Source organism: Limulus polyphemus, unplaced genomic scaffold (genome assembly GCF_000517525.1).
Source record: "Limulus polyphemus unplaced genomic scaffold, Limulus_polyphemus-2.1.2 Scaffold470, whole genome shotgun sequence".
NCBI lineage: Eukaryota > Metazoa > Arthropoda > Merostomata > Xiphosura > Limulidae > Limulus > Limulus polyphemus.
Genome location: NW_013666080.1, coordinates 58,899 through 78,033, shown reverse-complemented (window position 1 = coordinate 78,033; position 19,135 = coordinate 58,899). Strand labels below are relative to the sequence as shown.

Sequence of the window (19,135 nt, the reverse complement as noted above, 5' to 3'; positions counted from 1 at the left end):
CCTCTAGCGTCGACACTGGAAGTATTTTTACAACAACATTATATAAATGTCTATAAAACTTTTGAAATAATCAGGTTACGTAGCTAAAGCCATTTTTTCTAACAGATTTAAATGATAAGTTTGGAAAGAGCTTTAAAAATAAGTGCAATTATTTACAATGTTATCAAATTCAATAGGGTATAAAATTAACAGATTTAAGGGTATCGCCATGTAGTATTCCATATAATTACAGTATATATATAGTTACTGAAAAACAAAAGAAAAACGTCAGCTGAAAACCAGTGGTAAATAGTTAGGTTAGTGTTTTCTTTTGTTAACTTACATTACAAAGTGTCTAGTGCCGTTGCAACTGCTAAAGCGCTGGACAAAATTTATTACGTCATGGAAAAACAAGATTTTATTAATATCTGGCATTCATGATTTCCTGCCCTTGCTAAAGTGCAGCCTTTCTGATTCCCACATTTTAGTTCTGTTATTTATTTTGTTTTAATTATATGAAAAAAACAAGATTTTCATAATATATTAATCAAATACAATTTGATTTTAATCAAGTCTAATTGTATGCTAATAGCAAATAAAACGTATTTTATGGCTATTTTATTGTACAAACTACCGGCACCTTTACTGGTTTTATCAAATCGTGTGTGGGTTCTGTAGTTTATAAGTTCCTGCTAAATAGATTAAGAAAGTGCTGTAGATATTCTTATACATGTATGTTAATTCTTTGGTTACTTATTGCTGTCAAACCATGAAGGGGAATCTTAATAAATGTGATGTTTTCATTCAGAAAGCTCAAGCATATTTTGTAAAATACATGAGAAACAGCACCTGATAACAGGTATCATGAGTTTATTACTGATCTAAGCTGTTATAAAAGTTAAGCTAATTCTATTCTTTTACACGGATGAGAGTTGGATCACTGAGTGACTTACCTGTCTAATGTTGGCCCTCATTTGTTTATATCTTACACTTGGATCTTAACTCTTTGGTTGAAATTCACATACCGTTTATGACTTTATACCCCTTAATCCCATCCCTTAGAGAGAGTCATTAGCACTCTCAATCTTGTATTTCAATGGAACGAGTAGAATTGTGTGATAAAAACGAAACTTATATCAATTCATTCAAGAAAAGAAAAATTTCATGCACTCATATTTTTTTTGAAAAAGCATCTGTAAATGTAATATGTAATTTTGTGTGGTCTTATATGTGAAAAGATTTGAAAATATTTTGAGTACTACAATCCATATTTCTGAACTGTTTGCACTTAGCTTATATTTAAAAACATTTACACTAAAGCAGTGAACTTTCTAAGTAGTATTATTCGTCTGAAACACAGGATTGTTCACCAAAAGATCATAACTCCATTTCTACTTATTATATATGCTATAGTATGTATCTCAGTATTGTGATATGTTTCACTCGCTGTTCAACATTAATCACAGCGATATATTCCTTAATCATTACTATAAAACTTAAAGTATCTCACGTAGAGCAATAGTTTAGCAAATTTTCCCGTCTTTCTATAGCCAAAACTTATTAAAGTTTTGAAAATATGTTTTAATTGTTTTAGTGGGAAAAGTCATTATTTGTGGCTAATTTTCTTTCAAAATGCATCTTTAAATCCTCATAAAAGTGAGATCAAAGAAACACTACATTATGTGATGAATTATCCTTCCTTTCACCTTATTTCGGATATATATATATATAAAAAATTGTACGATAATATAGCTCCAAGAACGCAAATTATAAGACTATTTAATCCTCTTAGGTATCCAACGTAGAAGAATCATTATTGCGTCTCAGCACTGAAAGCTAATTTGAAACTTTACTAGTACAGGACGTACGCTGCAAACAGTTTAGCTAAAACCTATGTAAGGTTTTAAAAAAGATACTTGTTAGAAGTAAAAATAGTTATAAAAACTGGTTCATTCATCATTACTCTAAAAACTTCAAGGAATAGAGATTTAAATGCTTTGTGAAAATTCTGCAAAAAGATTGCTTAACAAAAAGAAAACAATTCTTTACAAATAGCATTTTTGCATTATTTCTCTATATGTTTACATCTCGTATCTTACGTGTGTGTTTTTTATATAAACAGTCACCTATTAAACCTTCGTGCAAATTGTGAGTAAAAATTTAACTGACTATTAATAAAAGCAAAATAATGTATGTGATTTAAACTTTTGTACAGAGGAAAGCATAATCAAACCTCATGCACGGAACTGAAAAGTTCCCAGTCATACATTGCCATCTGGTAGGCTAACTCGTTACTATTTAAGGTTTCTAGGGTATTTCCAGTTCCTTCTGATGGTCCTTCTTGCTCTGGCAAAGGTGTCTGTAACAAAAATGTTTAGCTTAAAAAAACATACGTAAACAACTAAACAATATGATAACTAGACAAACATAAGTTGGAGACGATAATATTTAGTTATCGTAATGATAAATAACATACTGAACTGTTTTGGTCCTTCTTTAGTCTGACAGGCGCAAAGTTATATTTCAACAATGGTTTCCTGCCTGGTTCATAAAAGTCACAGCGGTATCAAAGAATCACATGCAATCTGAAGCACTAAACAATATTTCTTTTTTTTAAGTTTCGAATTCATATTTTTAAAATACTTCCAGCTGTACTTGTTGCAACTCATTTACCAATGAATCAGCTTTATATCAGAAACAAAGATTCGTTCTAGCTTCATCTAATGACTTACCAAAGCATCTAAATGGTCAGTTGGAGATAGAAATATCCTGCCGTTGATGCTGAGACCCGTGGGGACACTGACTTCGAAGTCTTTGAAGACAATTCTCTCTATAAAGTATACAAATGGGGGCGTAAACTGAAAAAATCTTATAATGCAATAACGAATGGTGTATTAAACTTTTACAACTCTAATATCGTCATTTCAAGAAAACAATAAGTCCATAAAACGCATATAAACAAAATATGATATCCACAATGAAAAACGCAAGCAGAAAAAGGCAAAATGAAAGCATAATGACGAAATCATAAAAAATAACTCATAATTTTTAACTTTTCTAGTCTGACAGCGCTCATAAATGCCAGGAGTAGAAAAGTGACTTGTATCTCTCAGTTTAGTCATTAGATACTAGTCTTAGCAAACGAAAACTACATTATAATAATATCGAATTGCAGAGTGCGTGTTAAGTATTACGAAAGGCGCGAAAAACATGCAATGAAAAGAACATTCATTAAGGATCACACTAAAATATATTTGGCATGAGTGATGAAAATTATATCTTTGACTAGGTTATTGCTTCCAGTGAAAACGAATCCAAGAAAGAAAATTCCACTGACGATGTTACGAGTTATAATAGTTCCAAAGAAAGGAATAACTGAGCGAATATAAACGTTTGGTGTATGAGAACTTGTTTCTAAGTATTAAAACAAAACGTAGAGAAGAATATCTGAAAAGATTAGCATTCTATCAACAACTCAAACATGGACCAATAGAACAGTCGCCAAACGAAAATTAATGGATGAAGGTGAATATGATGAGCTTGAAGCTGTTTAAGCAGACGTTAAAAGAAGAATCGTTTGCTACTCCTAAAATTCCATTAATGATGACTGTGTACAATACTAGATTAAATGCGTATGTGCCATCAGTAACTCGTGGAAGGACTTATGGAAGAAGGTGAAGAAGTGCAATAAAACCTCTAAACCTGTTCCTTCTACCGTTGATGGCGCTACCGGCGAAAGAGAAATCGCCAATGTATTTGCTCGTAAGTATGAGCGTCTGTAGAACTGTGTCTCATACGAAGAAGGGGATATGGCCATCTTGGTACGGGAACTGGATGAGCCAATTCGTCATCACTGCTGTAGTGACCAGTGTTATCACGGCCATTTTGTTACGACTGACCTAACTAATAATGCCGTGTCCCGTCTTAACTCCGGTAAGAGAGACGGTGACGGATTATCTTCTACCGACCATATCAAACATGGAGGACTGGTATTAGGCACACATCTAACCATTTCGTTTACGGTAATGATGCGTCATAGTTACGTCCCTGGTGATATGTTGGCATCATACCTATTCCAAAAAATACAAGAAAATCGCTGAGTGACTCAGGTAATTATAGAGCCATTGCCTTAAACAGCCCGTTAAGTAAACTTTTTGACCTTGTAATATTAGAAATGAATGCTGAGTCACTGGTTACAACCAATCTGCAATTTGGTTTTAAGCAGAAATCTTAGACTACACAGTGTACCTTTGCTGTACAAGAAGTAATTCAGTATTACTTAAATAATGACACGTCCGTGTTTTGCATGTTTTTGGATGCGAGTCAGGCTTTTGATCGTCTCCGGTATATTAAACTGTTTAAACGATTATTTGAGAAAGGTTTATGTCCTTTAACATGTAGAGTACTGTCACTTATGCATATAGGACAGGCGATGCGGCTTCGCTGGGGAGAGGTTCTTTCAGGTTTGATATCTGTGTCCAATGGTGTCAAGCAAGACGGAATTCTATCACCTGTGCTTTTTTCGATCTATGCTGATATGTTACTTACTGAGCTACGTAACTGTGGTCAGGGTTGCTACATTGGCAGAATATTTGCAGGAGCGATCACTTACGCCGATGACAATATCCTTTTAGCTCGGTCGTGAACTGGGTTAATGAATATGTTGGAAATTGCCGAACAAATGGACAAGGACCTTAACATTAAGTTCAATCCAGTGAAATGTCAGTTTCTGAAATTCAGATGTCTTACTTCAGTTAGTAATGATAATGTAGAACAGCCTATATTGTTCTGTGACATGATGGTTCCATTACGTTAATCGGCTGTACACCTCGGTCATTACATCGGCTTTAATTACAGAGTAAATTCCATTCAGAAAAGCATGAATGAATTGTACCAGAGACGTAATTCGTTACTATCTAAATTTTCACATTGTTCATATGATGTGCGATACAGGCTGTTTAAAACTTACTGTTTGTGTTCATATGGATCGAATCTTTGGGATTTTGATCATAGACAAAATTAAAGTTTTTATTGCGCATGGCGGAAATGCATTCGTCGCATTCTCATGGTGCCATATGACACTCATTGTGACTTGTTACCTAGAATTGTGGATGATCATCCCGTAGAATTTCAAATGCACAAGCATTTTGTGAACTTTATGAACTCCTGCCATTCGTCTGAAAACGAGCTAGTCAGATTATGTTATAGAATGGCTGTAAGTGGCAGTGGATCTTCTGTTGGGAATTCCATCAGTCAAATTTGTTGTAAAACACAATTTTCACCGGGAATTTTTACCGAGATTTCTTCAATGTAAAAAGCCCCAGACTGGCCAAAGAGCCTGTGCTATTAGAGACTTTATCCGCTTCAGGGAGATACTAGGAGGTGACGACAGGGTAGATATAAATATTATCATTTCCCACCTGTGTACATATTAGTTATCTGTATAACTATTGATGTCTGTAACTGTATTAATTGTACTCTATGTACGAATAATATATATATATAAATAAATACAAACAATTATATGTAAACTTTAGGCCACAGGTCCATGACATGAGCAAACATCCTTTTTCCCCTGTACTTTTGTGATCACTGTATATCATTAATACTTCTGCTCATGGATTGTCGTTAAACAAAAGAGCTGGAAATCATACCAAAGGATGATGCCTTGATATGGCAATATGACTTTGGACTATACTCGTCAAATAGTCAAGAAGATTTTTCCTTGTTCATTTTGTATTCAAATCCAATGAGACAAGGAAGGCCTTTCTATTAGCTGATCATCATCAAGCTGGTTAGGACTACTTCCAAACGAAGATGGTGCTGATTGGTCAAGCGAGTCAGAAGATGATCTAACTGCAATAATGAGTTCATACAACATGTCTGGGCATCTATTAGCAGGGGGTAAGTAACTGACTCGTGATAGTTATAAGTCCATTAAACTCGCCAGAAAGTAATTAGAAATTGGTTATAAAACACTGATGACATCATCCCATAAGGCTGCGCCCACAGATAATCTCTATCTTATCCCATAAAACGACACCTTACAATCTAATTTATCTTGCAGCTTTGCACCACTCTTGTGGGCGGTACACCTACTGCCATTGTGTTATGTTGAGGTATTTCCCACTCAAGCGGAAATACACCACTTCCAAGTGGACGGAGACTGATTCTCGGCTTTATGCATAGCCATGGCACTGGTTGTTCCAATTCGACCTATTCTCATGCCATAGCTACTAACATGGTGCGTTTCTTTTTTACGTTTCGAAAATGTTTGTAACATACATTTATTTAGGTCAAAAATATCCAGTTGGGAGGGCCCTCAGCAAAAAAAACATAACAATGGTAAATTAGTATTTTTTTAAAGATGAAAAGGATTATACACATACATAATAAAAAGCGTGTCATTTTAACACGCTGTAGTTAACTGCCAAAAGAGATTGTAGTAAATGACTCGTATATATTTTGCAGATTCTGTTATTTCTATTTTAGTGGGCTAGGTTCGTGTTTTTGCTTTTATTCCACAATTTTTCCCTTTTTACGCAGTCACCCTGTGGCTCAGCGGTAAGTATCTAAGTTTACGACTCTATAATTCGGGTTTCGATACCTGTGGCTGGCACAGCACTGATAGCCCATTGTGTAGCTTTGTAACAACAACCAAACCACCAAACAAAACCCTCTTTCTACGCACCCACTCAATGGCGCAGCGGTAAGTGTGCAGGACTACAGCGCTAAAATTCTGGTTTTGATACCCATGGTGGGCAGAGCACAGATAGCCCATTGTGTAGCTTTGTGCTTAACAACAAATAAACAAACCGTATCTACGCTAACTACTCTTCTTGTCATCTGTTCGCCATTTCTGTCTCTTTTCTAATTAAACGATTTTATTTTTCACACATTTTCTGTATTATTTATTTATTTTTGCTTTTTTTTCCTCTCTTAATGCTTTTGACTATAAACTACCGCTTTTATCTGGTTAGGTTAACCCTAGGTATTACTACCTATGCATTTTTACCTAAATTTTGATTATTTGAATAACTTAATTTTTTCCGCATTAAGATCACTACGTTACGATATATGGCTTCATCATTCAGTCTATATATGTAACAACCGATATGTGACGTCAGGGCATTGAATTTTTACCACCTAGTGTCCCATCTTCATAATTAGTTATTCCTGTAGAACATACAGCCACATATATTTGTTTAATTTAATTTGTTCCTTTGTTTATTACCTTTTGTGCAATATTATAATGACTTAGAACCTCATACTGGCACTGCCTGAAAGTTTTTGTTGAGGTTTTCTTATTGTGTTTACCGTTGTACATTTATTATATTATATTATATTGTTTTGTTGCATATAAATGTATAGATGTGTATCTAAAATTATATAATGCAGAAATAAGTAAATATATTAACTTGATATCTCAATATAAATTGTTTTTTAATTGTTAGTTGGGATTGGCATGGTCTAGACTCTAGAGATTAGCGTGCTCGGACTGTGAATCCGAAAACAATACACTGCTGGCAATATATTAGTCTATTTAGCGGGGAATTACCACTAACAATCAATTAGTATAATTAGTAGGATATTAATACTAACAATACACTGGTCTAACTAGCCGGATATTACAACTGGCAGTACACTAATCTAACTAGCAGGACATTACTGATAATAGTACTCTTGTCTAACTAGCGGATATTACAACTGGCAGTACACTAATCTAACTAGCAGGACATTACTGCTAATAGTACTCTTGTCTAACTAGTCGGATATTACAACTAGCAGTACACTAATCTAACTAGCAGGACATTACTGCTAATAGTACTCTTGTCTAACTAGCCGGATATTACAACTGGCAGTACACTAATCTAACTAGCAGGACATTACTGCTAATAGTACTCTTGTCTAACTAGCCGGATATTACAACTGGCAGTACACTAATCTAACTAGCAGGACATTACTGCTAACAGTACTCTTGTCTAACTAAGGAACTATGAAAATGGCTGGAAATATTTATATAGGATTTAAAGTGTTTCATAATCAACTCGTTTAATTATAAAATCAAGCGTTGTAACTATTGTAGTAATCACAATTTCAGATAGTACAATTTCTGCTGAAACAATTGCTGTTAGACTAGGTGATCTGGAATGTCAGAGAACGGTTCCTAAGTAGCTATGAAAAAATTCTCAGAGCACGTTTATATAGCTACGTTATTTAAACACATTTATGTTTAGCTAAAAAAGTTGTTAGCCCTTCTTCTGCTTTTCTTACCACTTTCTTTCTACACACACAATAAGTTAACTCGACTTTGTAAAATGTCAATAAGAATTAAAAATCTTAAGGACATCAAACTTGTGTGCTCAAAGAAACTGTGTGCCATTTTACCCTATAAAGCTAGGCTGTCCATAATATATTATTGCAGTCTAATTCTCGTGGGAATTCAAACACATATGATATGTGAAAACCAACTCTTTTAAACTTGATGACAAAACAATGAGAAGTTTAGTATGCATTTTCACATTATATTAAGTAATTCTCAATTATACATACATACGATTTTTTTTTCACAATATGGTGAAACTGGCACACCTAATAACATTGCCTGTGGCCCATAACTATACAGCTTAAAATCACAAACCCTCTTGTTTCTTTTCAGTCCCAGTGTGTAATTTGCAAGAGCAGATGGCATCTAAAATTGCCTCCACTTTTGGGTGTAGTTAAAATACACAACCATTCAACATTACGTTCTCCTATCCTACATATTACAAAATCATGCAAAGCACGAAAATTTAGCATTTCTAGGAAAGGTACGTCTGAATTGTTAGATTATATTGGCAAAGCAAAAGAAGATGAAATTCTAGCAGTGAAAAAGCGCTACTCGTCGGGTAGCTACTAATCGGGTAGCTAAGGAAGTAAAGAAAATTAAATAGCTTGTCAAGAAAATAAAAACAAAATCACAGCTGCTCATTGAAGTTAGAATAAGAATCTCCTTTGAAGCTATAAGTAAGATAAATTATATGGATTTAGTCTACAAGAACGGTGTCTGTAAACACATATCCTAACATATAGCTGAACAGAATATTATCTAACGAGATGTAACAAACGGAAGTATTGTCACAATAAGTCAACTTTGTAGGCAACAAAGTCTGGGAAACAGATGGTACAGAGAATGCTTTGAAAGTGTTACAAGTATTTATGTTTGTTCCATATTACATCCATAATGGTAAGTTAAATAAGATCATTCGTACAGTTACAAACTTAAAGCGCGAATAAATATCCCTCCACTTCTCCTCCTCTAAATATATACATATATATGTATGTAAGACTATATCACGACAGAAAAATTCCCACCTTGAAAGGTTTTCACAGATGTAGAAAATATGTTCTAAATTTTATCGCACAGTTACACCTTACAACGTAAATGAAATTAGCCGTTCTTAACTTTATATGTTTATGGTATAAGGTATAAAAACATATTACAATTTTTCTATCTGCTTTAGTTATATAGGAATTTAATCTTTTTCGTGTATTTAATCTATGCACCGTTTTAGCATAAACACATGGTTCAGAAAGTCGTTGACATTGTCTTGTTGTAGTTGTTTTGTTTCTTTGTTCTGTATAGAGAAGATATTGGAGTAGCATACATCATCCGGGTTGAAAGTATTAGTAACTGTAATATCCTTTGCTGGTTGACTGTCTGTTTGTTACAACCAACCAATGCTGTGAGAGAACAAATGTCTCGATATGACATTGTCGACTGGATAAAGAAATCGAACTTCCTGTGGAATTAAGACGTATTTTGTTAGTTCAGAGATCTCCCTGGAGTTCTTCGAGTAAAGACATACTTTAAGATCGTTGTGTTTAGTTCTATCCTGAGAAAGCTGTGAAGCTAATGCCACTCCAGTTACAGCGACTGTCTTTTCGTGTGCACCAATACATGAGCTGCGTTTCTTTTTTATTTGTTCCATAATATAGATTGTGTTTGTTTTGTTCAATTTGTCCTGTCTCATTATTTTACATACAACTTATCATAGTTATCAAACATAAATTACTTTTCTTATTTCCTGAACTAATCTGTTCTTATTAGCCGGTCTAACTATCAAAGACTTGCCCAGAAATCAATTTCTTCCTGTAAATACTATATCTTAATACATAAATGAGAAGATATTACTATAATATAATGCCTGGTAACATTTGTGAGTAATTCCCTTCCAAATCATATTCTAACTTCTTTAGTTGGTTCACCTGAGTTTACTGTTTGTTCTGTTGGGTTTCGCTCAAAGCTACACGAGGGCTATCTGCACTAGCCGTTCCTAATTCTGATATGATAGACTAAAATGAATGCAACTAGTCCACACCATCCATAGCCAACTTTAGGGACCCTTTTGTTAGACCAAGTAATAAGATTTGACTATCATTTATAAATCACCCACGGCCCCAAAGTACAAGACACAAACCATCGGTATCTCAGCTCCATGCAAACCAATGGGCTGCGATCGGTCCTGAGATTACTGACTCATATAGAACGATATATAATATATTATGCTACATTATTATTAGTGCTAAGTCAGATAACTCTGGCTATATCTAACAAGTCGTTCAAGAATAATTAAGTGAACTTAATTATGGAGTTTTGATAACGTGAACAACAAATATTTGATGTTATTCCAATGGCTAATCTGTACTTAAACTGACGAACTGTGTATTTTCGATAAAATTATCTCTATTTAATTATATATTTATTGATAATTACGTGGTCAAACTCGACTTGCTGTTATTCTCGATAACAAACTTATAATTAAGTTATAACTGCCGCGGATAGGTTGCAGTAGGGACAGTATGTATTGTATAACAAACAATAAAACATAGTCAAATCAAACACTAACTTAATACAACATGTACCTACCGCCACTTGATTTAACCTCCACCAACACAAGGTCATCCTTCAGACCCAGTTTATCAGCAGCAAATCCTTTGATCGTTTCTGAAGTGGCTCCCACAACAGTTTTTAGCGTCGTGTAAGTGTGGTCGGCACAATGGACACGGAATATAACTGAAATGTGAGAAATCAAATATTAATCGCAAGAAGTGTATTAAAATAGATGAAACACTAGTTAAAGTAAATATTGATCCCTGAGATTGTGTATTAAAATAGATGAAACACTAGTTAAAGTAACTATTGATCCCTAAGATTTTGAAGAAAAAAAATGTATTTTATACGAAAATACATCATAAACCCTCTATTTTTTTTAATTAAACTTGGTCAATATCTTTCGCATTCTTCCAACACTGGATCAGAAATAAAAAAAAATAATGGACGAAGTAAGTAATATATATATGTTTACATCTACTAAAGTAAACTTTGTAGATCACAGAAATAACTTAGAATCAAAATGAAAAAAAAAAAACTGTATATTCGCTTTATGTGGTTCAACACAAGTAAAGCTTGTATGAATAGGATATTCTCAGGTACAATGATCACCGTTCTAACAAGAGTTTCAGCAGAATACGTGTTACGGAGTTAAATCTAAGTTTTATACCTGACTTAATTGAAGACAGAGGCTAGAAATAAATTTTAATGCTAAACAAAAACAATTTACTTGTCTGTAAAGACACAGGACAGAGAAACACAACTGAGGCAAAAACGTATTCACGAAATGAAAGACGTTCGCATTTTTCTGTGTTGTTGAGAGAAATTTCTCAGGGAAATCTATATTTGTAGATGGTTAAAACTGAGAGAATCAACTAGTATATACTTCTTGCAAGGAAGGACACATTATTCAGATTTTCCTAAGGATCTGTGGTACTGATGTTAAAACACGTTAGTGTAAGTAATTAATTCTCCAGAGATACCTACCATGTGAAAGTTTAGATACACCAAAAGGGAAGTCACAATAGATAGTTTGTGATTAACTCAAGAAAAACGTTGCAACATTACATAACCGGTGTATCTGCACATTTAAGTCAATGCTTGCGCTGGGCATGCATAAGTGTGAAAAATTATGAAAACTTTACTGAACAAAAAATTAACCATTCTAACCTATAAGCAAAGAAACACCTGCTATGTTTTACATATCACATAAGTATTAACTAGGGAAATATTTCCCTACTGACCTAAAATTTTGCAATGATAACATAGAAGATACCAATCTACATGCACAATAAAAGTGACAAAGTTAATTGGAATGAATTAAAAGCAAACAAAGAAGATATCCACCACTGAGTGTAGCATTACTTAAGTACCATTACCGTTCTTGTTTGTCTGACATCGTTTTAATTAAGCATATCATTCACAATTAATTGTTTTTGGAATCAATATTGACACATATGTAAATCGGGTCTATTATTTTACCTTTTACTCAAGCTGTTCTCCTGATATTTTATTCCACATCTTGAACTTGTTATCTTATATATATATTGGGAACCGTGGTGTCTGTCCGAACGTTCGTCTGTCTCCCATTTGAAAAGCTGCACACAAAGGCAAGGTTCAACATTCACTTTCGAAATGACGGACGACCAGGCATGAATAATGTTGATGCCAAATTTTATTTCGCAAGTAGGATATTCTACATTAAATTGTTAGGAATTAATCACACTATCCTAAGAATGTACATTTACCGTATGTTATTGTTGAGCGGCTCTTCTTTTCGCGATGGGCGGTATAAGTAGCTCAAAGCTCTGAGTGAAACCAAGAGTGCAACACAATTAACCCTTTTATAAAGTCCATGAACTAATTTAAATTCGTAGATTAACTTAAATTTTTCCTGTCAAAGAGGACGGATACTTTTGCTTGTTGCTCATATCTTGTGAGCCTTATGTTGGAAAAACTCCGTATTTACACAAGGCATTCTTTCATATACGCTACTTTTCTTCCAGAGGTATATCTGGCATCACTGAAAATTGGGCTTTTTATTCACAATACATGCTTCATCTACCTGTTGCATTCTACAATGTATTAGTTCACCCAGAGAAAGAAGTGGAGGTATTTCATTTTCTTCCCATTTCTCTGTGGAATTTATGAACGAAGTATATTTGCATGAAGTAAATACAGAACCAAGGTAACAACAGGTTTTCATACACTATACTAAATACAGAACCAAGGTAACAACAGGTTTTCATACACTATACTAAATACAGAACCAAGGTAACAACAGGTTTTCATACACTATACTTATTTATGATTTCATATTTTCACTCACATTATTTGTTGCATATTTGCCTTCAAATTCAGAAAATCCTTGAGTGAAATAGGAAACTATATGTTGTTGAATGTTACCCTTCAGATGTTAGTCAAAATTATTCCTGAAGCTTTCAGGCTATGTTTTACTGCATGTTTCGTACTGTTCATGGAACTGCTGGAAGAGTAAATTAGTTCTTCTGCTTTGTCTTTCAGGATGTTCGAACCATCTTTCCTTCCCCCTGATATATTTTCAATCCAAAACTTATCTTCCAGTACATGAATCCGACAAAAAACAATACTCATATGGGTAACTTGTTCGTTACCCAAATAGTGTATTAAGTAATACTTGGTAGGAGTTATTTTATTTTCCTTGATCAAGCAGTATACATTTTTACGGCAAGCCGAAGGACCTTTTCCAAAATCTTTTTATCGGACATGGTAATATCTTTTCAAAACATTACTTCCATACTTGCCTCCAGTAACTCAGCGATAACTTTGCAAGCTTACAATGCTAAAAACCGGATTCCGATAACCATGGTGAGCAAAACACAGGTAGATCATTGTGTAGATTAAGCGTGGTTCACATTCAGTAGGGTATATATATATATATATGGCTTAATACGATTTTTACGTTATTTTCTTTACAGAAAATGTCAGTCTTTACTGCAGCAAAACTATAATCTTCATATAATAAATTTAATTCTTTTGATGCGTGGTGCTTACATAACTCTATTTGGGTTCTCTTTCATCAAGCTTTGCGAAATGCATGTATATCTTGAATAAGAGTATTTACAGTCTTCTTATAACAATCGCTAAATGCACAGGATGAAGATAATCAATTTTAAGATTTTTTGTAAGATTATAGGTTTGAAAGTTTGATTTAAAATATAGCGATTTTGTGATAAAACAAAAAGTTAAGATTCATCACAACTTCTGTCACCATTATCGAAACTCTATGCCGTTTAGTGTCATTTCATTAAAAGTTTGATACTTCTATTTATCTATCAACACTTTTATGAGATAGAAAAATGTATAACTCCAATACATTTTACCTCAAATGAAAAAATGTGTGTTTATAGTTGATAAAATAAGTTTGAATACTTAAAAGACCCTCGAAGCATGAACTTTACGTCCATCTTTCTATGTAAGCAGTATCTAAATTATACAGGTAATATAATGATTTAATGCAAATCCAAAGCATAACTAATACTTACTCTCATCCCAATCTTTGATCGGTCTTCTAGTGGTGGGCTTATCCTCTTCTTCTGAGCCACCAGGTATCATTCTTACAATATGACCAAATGCACTAACTTTCCACCGTTGGGAACTATTGTTGTCATATTCTTCCTGTAATCTTTGATGATAATAATAATAATACAGTTCTTGATTTTCATTTGCCTTGATAAGTACAATCAATAACCAGAATCTTGCTTACACGTGACAGACTTTTATAGAATGCATCACAATTAATCATTAAAAAGTAATGAGTGCCCATAAAAGGACTTTTTATTTCCAATTGCATATTATTTCAAAACATCGCGTTTTTTTCTTTTCTTTTTCAGTACTGTTTTATATGGTGGGAAGGAAAAGCACTAGAATTTATTGTTCATCACTAGATAACTTACTATATACAGTTTTTAATAAAGCTGAAACACTTAACTCCAAATTCTTATTCTACTTGATAGAAAAGATGTAAGACAGCAAACAAATATTAGAACATATTTGGCGTAGCAGTTATAAGTCATATTTGAGCTTAGTCTAACGTATTACGCATTAATTCGCATTTATTGTTTGTTTGAAGTTAAGCACAAAGCTACACGATGGGCTATCTGTGCTCTACCCACCACGGGTATCGAAATCCCGTTTCTAGCGATGTAAGTCCGCAGAAATGCCGCTGTGCCACCGGGGGGCGTTGCATTAACATTCTTGGTCTAAATGACTTTGAAAATACTATAAATATAAAGTGTAAACACTAGAAACTGTAAGTTAACTAGTAAACATACTTTTATGGCTCAATGTAACCACATTGTAAGCATAAAAGATATTTATAATTCCGGTCAGTCGGAAACCCACCCAAAATTACAGTTTTTTGTCGGAAAAAATTATAATTTCAAAATCTTTTTTTTTTCGCGTAAAATACCATAAAGCCCGGATAACACTGCCGTAAGTACAAAATTCAGCTGTTTCGAAATCAGTTTTCCATTTTTATGGGGCGCAAGTTTGACCGAAGTTACGAGAATCCAGGACCATGTGAAGAACATAAATAGAAAAACAAAGAAAGCTGCAAAAGCTGTAAAATGTGTTTACATTGTGATCCTCCAGCTATATGTACAACAAAATATTGCCATGTTATCCCCTAAAGTAGACGTGGAGTAGTGCAAAAGATCCAAAGGCCAGTAAAAACAAAAGGAAGAGGTAGAGGAAGATTATGGAAATGTGTGTTGAAGAAACTGTTTCGTTTCAAGATTTGGACATTGAGATTAAAGACGTACTAGAATAAAACTAGAAACATGTTTATTTTCACTAATTATGCTTTGAAATTGATTAATAACATCATTGGAACTAAAGTAACTCTAATATTTGCTAAAATCGAAGCATTCTGAATCTTTCCTTTGATTTTCTGGGAAGTCAGGAAGTAGCCGATCGTTTTCGCCTATTTCTCCGGGATCGGAAGGGATTTTAAATTCTGAAAGTTGCTCTCACCTTTTTAGACCATTCTGCACCTATCTCATACTTTGCCCATTTATTTTTATACTTTTTAACAAAGTGCACATAGCAACCCCAAGGGTGGGTTTCTCGCTGATCGAGATCTTCAAATAAACAAAAATAGAAAATAAATAGGGGGCCCCACTCTTAATCTTTTTATACTTCTGGTATTTTATAAGGGAAATAATAAGATTTTGTAATGAACTGTGCGTACCTACACGTATTACAAATACAGCACTTGTGGCAAACTTCAGAGCATATGCAGCTTTTGAAAAGCAAAAGTAGAATTCTTGTGGCCTTGAATATCTGAAGACATTAATTTAATTTGGAAAAAAATTATGGTCTATTCCATATATAACATTATATTTTCTGAGTGATTACAGAAGAACTTGAATAGTTCAAATCAGAATAAAGTCATCAATGGAAAAATCGTTGAAGTTACACAATTCTCTGAAAGGTGAAACAAAGTTTTTTAACGATGTCACCTAGAGGAGGATGTTTGCTCCATTTAAATAAAAAAATATTAACAACCAGGAAATGTAACACGATCCACAATTATATTTTTGATATTCTTCATTTCGATATAATATTAATTTATTTTATGCATGAGATTTATTTACATGAGATTTAAAAAATAGATTTATGACATCCCAATTCTCAATAAAATATGTGAACATTATATGTTATTTAATTTTTTATAAAATTTATTTTTAAGCTGTAAATTTCTGATATGAAAGAAAGTAACACTAATTTTTAAAACCTTAAAAAATATATCTGCATTTATTATCATCAGTTCTTACTTTTGCTTTGTGTCCACCATATTTGTCATAGTTTTTACTTCCTCTTCCAAACTCTTGTAGTGTTTTGAGTCATGTACTATTGCTATCTGGAGGTCCTTTAGGAAAACATTAAATATAAATTTATAATCGTTGAAAGCCAAATATTCCAAAACAGTTATTAAAAGATTTTGACATTTTCTTTTTACTAAGAATAATACCCAGTCGTTTTCTAAATAAATTAAAACAGAAATAGAAACATAATTTAATTCAGCACTAGTTTATATTTTCACAGTTTAAAGCCAACTTTAATGTGCAGGAACTTCTAAGAATGGTGTACGTAAATGTACTATGGTTTTGTATATTATTGTTCCATTAATTTGACAGTATTCAACTAATGATGTGATCTGTTCTTAGTTAGAAGTTTCTCATAACTTGCTATGTGAACCCTATCATAGCTTATTTACACAATACCATAGATTTTTTCAGTAAGTCACATTACAAAACCCAATAAAGTCCTAATGCTTTCAATAAGTGTTTGTTCGTTTGCTATTGAACACAAAGCTTCACAAGGGGTTATTTGCATTATGTCAACCACTGGTATCGAAACCCGGTTTTTAACGTCAGACTTATTGCTGAGCCAGTGGGGAACGAGGTGGACGTATCTCTCTGAAGTCAGGTCAGTCTGTTGAATGTGCTAAAGTTTTATAATTTTCCTTTATTTTCGTTGTAATTTACTAACCTTTTGACCTTACAATTCTTAGATTCATTCCAAGAGTAATTACGTATTTTCAGTAAAAAAAAAACTGTTAAAAAAGTAAAGGAAAAAGTCTCACTGTTCTTAATCTTATGCTACTCTAAAGCATCAAGGTCTCAAAAGTAATATGTGAGCTAGGCACTGACAGGACAATAAAAATATTAAATTATTTATCATTACAAAACCAGTTTATCAAAGTAAAAACCTTATCACCTTTCAACCCTCATACGCACACATACATATATAGATGTTGAATATGTTGTACTAAAATGATTTTGGAGACTCACGATGTCATTAGTTCATGTTGCCACATCTGATAAAGTTTTATCTCACAGCCGTGCATCTTTACAGTAGTTTTGCAGCGTAGTTTCCATCATAAAAGGGTCCGTTGTAAAACTGTCACGTCCAAGGCACATCAATACTCCATGCATAGTTTCCATATTCCCAACAGGGTATGTGGACGACGGTTTCCAAGTGCCTGTTTCAACAGTCCGATCACAAAGAAGTTCAAATGCGCTGCATCTGACCACTTGACTTGTAGGTCTTCGTATGGAATAATATAATTACCTGTTCCATTCTCCAACTACCTGAGGTATGCTACGGTTGAACAAACAAGTCGTTATAACAACTTGTGTACACATCACTTTTCCAGATTGAAATCCTTCTTGATTATGTTGCATACTTTCTATGGAACATGGATGGTTTTTGACACTGGCCTTTGTGTTTAAGGATTCTCACCTGTTATAAGACATCGTACTTTCTTTATCATGACTAGAATACCACTTGTTGCAGACTTTTTTTGAATAGATCTGGTGCTTCAAGTTGATCCATATTTGTGTTTTCTAATTCCACTAAATATAAGAGGTATCCTCATCTTAGAAATTCTAATTCCTCGATCTGAAAACATCTTTTTGATGTGAATGTATAAATATTTTGTGACGAGAAGGGCTGTTACATATCTCTCCAGAAATCAATTTTTGATGCCATCACACTACCTACGTCAAGCCAAATAATGTCACAATTTAGTTCTTATACATTTCGTTCCACCTCAACTTTATATCGAATTTGGTTGTCATGTGACTTTCTGCTGATTTACATGTTCAAAATTGTTATAGCATAACTTTCTCAACTCCCTATATATCTCCTAGTGTAGGCCTAAAGTCAAAATTTGTTGTGTAATATATGCAAGGTTCCATATATGAGAGTTTTAAAAAGGGAACACCTTATAGGTAGATTTTATAGGAAATGTATTTCAAGAAACATTACATTGTTTAAATAAGTAATAAATGTAATAAACATAGTAGCATAACATATAATCAAATAAAACAGTAAACACATAAACATCTTCTTTGTCAGCAGCGAGATAAAACAAAACTAAATATGTAACTTTAATGTTTTTATTTTGCAATCATTTCCTTAGAATAACGACACAAAAGCCAAGAAATATGCCTTATATCTTCTTAATTACGGGCATATTCTGGATGGTACTTTCAGTCTATTAATAAATCGTTAGTAACTTGTTAGTTTGAGCATCACGTCGCCTAATGAAAGTATTTGTGCAACAACTGGTATAAGCTATAAATATAAGTATAAGCTTATCTATACATCAAGGTCGTTTACAAGATATTTACTCATAATTTGTTCCTAGAAGCATTGCAAAGAGAAGATAGTTAGCTCGATAAAAAGGAAGAGCGTGTACACTGAGTGGTCACAAGTAAATAGACACCTAATTTT

General features: G+C 33.5%; 1 protein-coding gene across 2 annotated transcripts in view; it reads right to left on the bottom strand.

Moving 5' to 3' along the window:
- LOC106458479 (rap guanine nucleotide exchange factor 4-like) overlaps positions 1-19,135 on the bottom strand; it is a 95,339-nt gene that overhangs the window by 22,761 nt on the left and 53,443 nt on the right. For both annotated transcript variants that reach the window (XM_022384701.1, XM_022384703.1), the window contains exons 14-18: positions 16,669-16,763; positions 14,377-14,516; positions 10,889-11,035; positions 2,712-2,809; positions 2,213-2,338 (exon numbers count right to left, since the gene is read on the bottom strand). In XM_022384701.1, the coding sequence (XP_022240409.1) occupies positions 2,213-2,338; positions 2,712-2,809; positions 10,889-11,035; positions 14,377-14,516; positions 16,669-16,763 (606 nt within the window). The remainder of the gene's footprint in view (positions 1-2,212; positions 2,339-2,711; positions 2,810-10,888; positions 11,036-14,376; positions 14,517-16,668; positions 16,764-19,135) is intronic.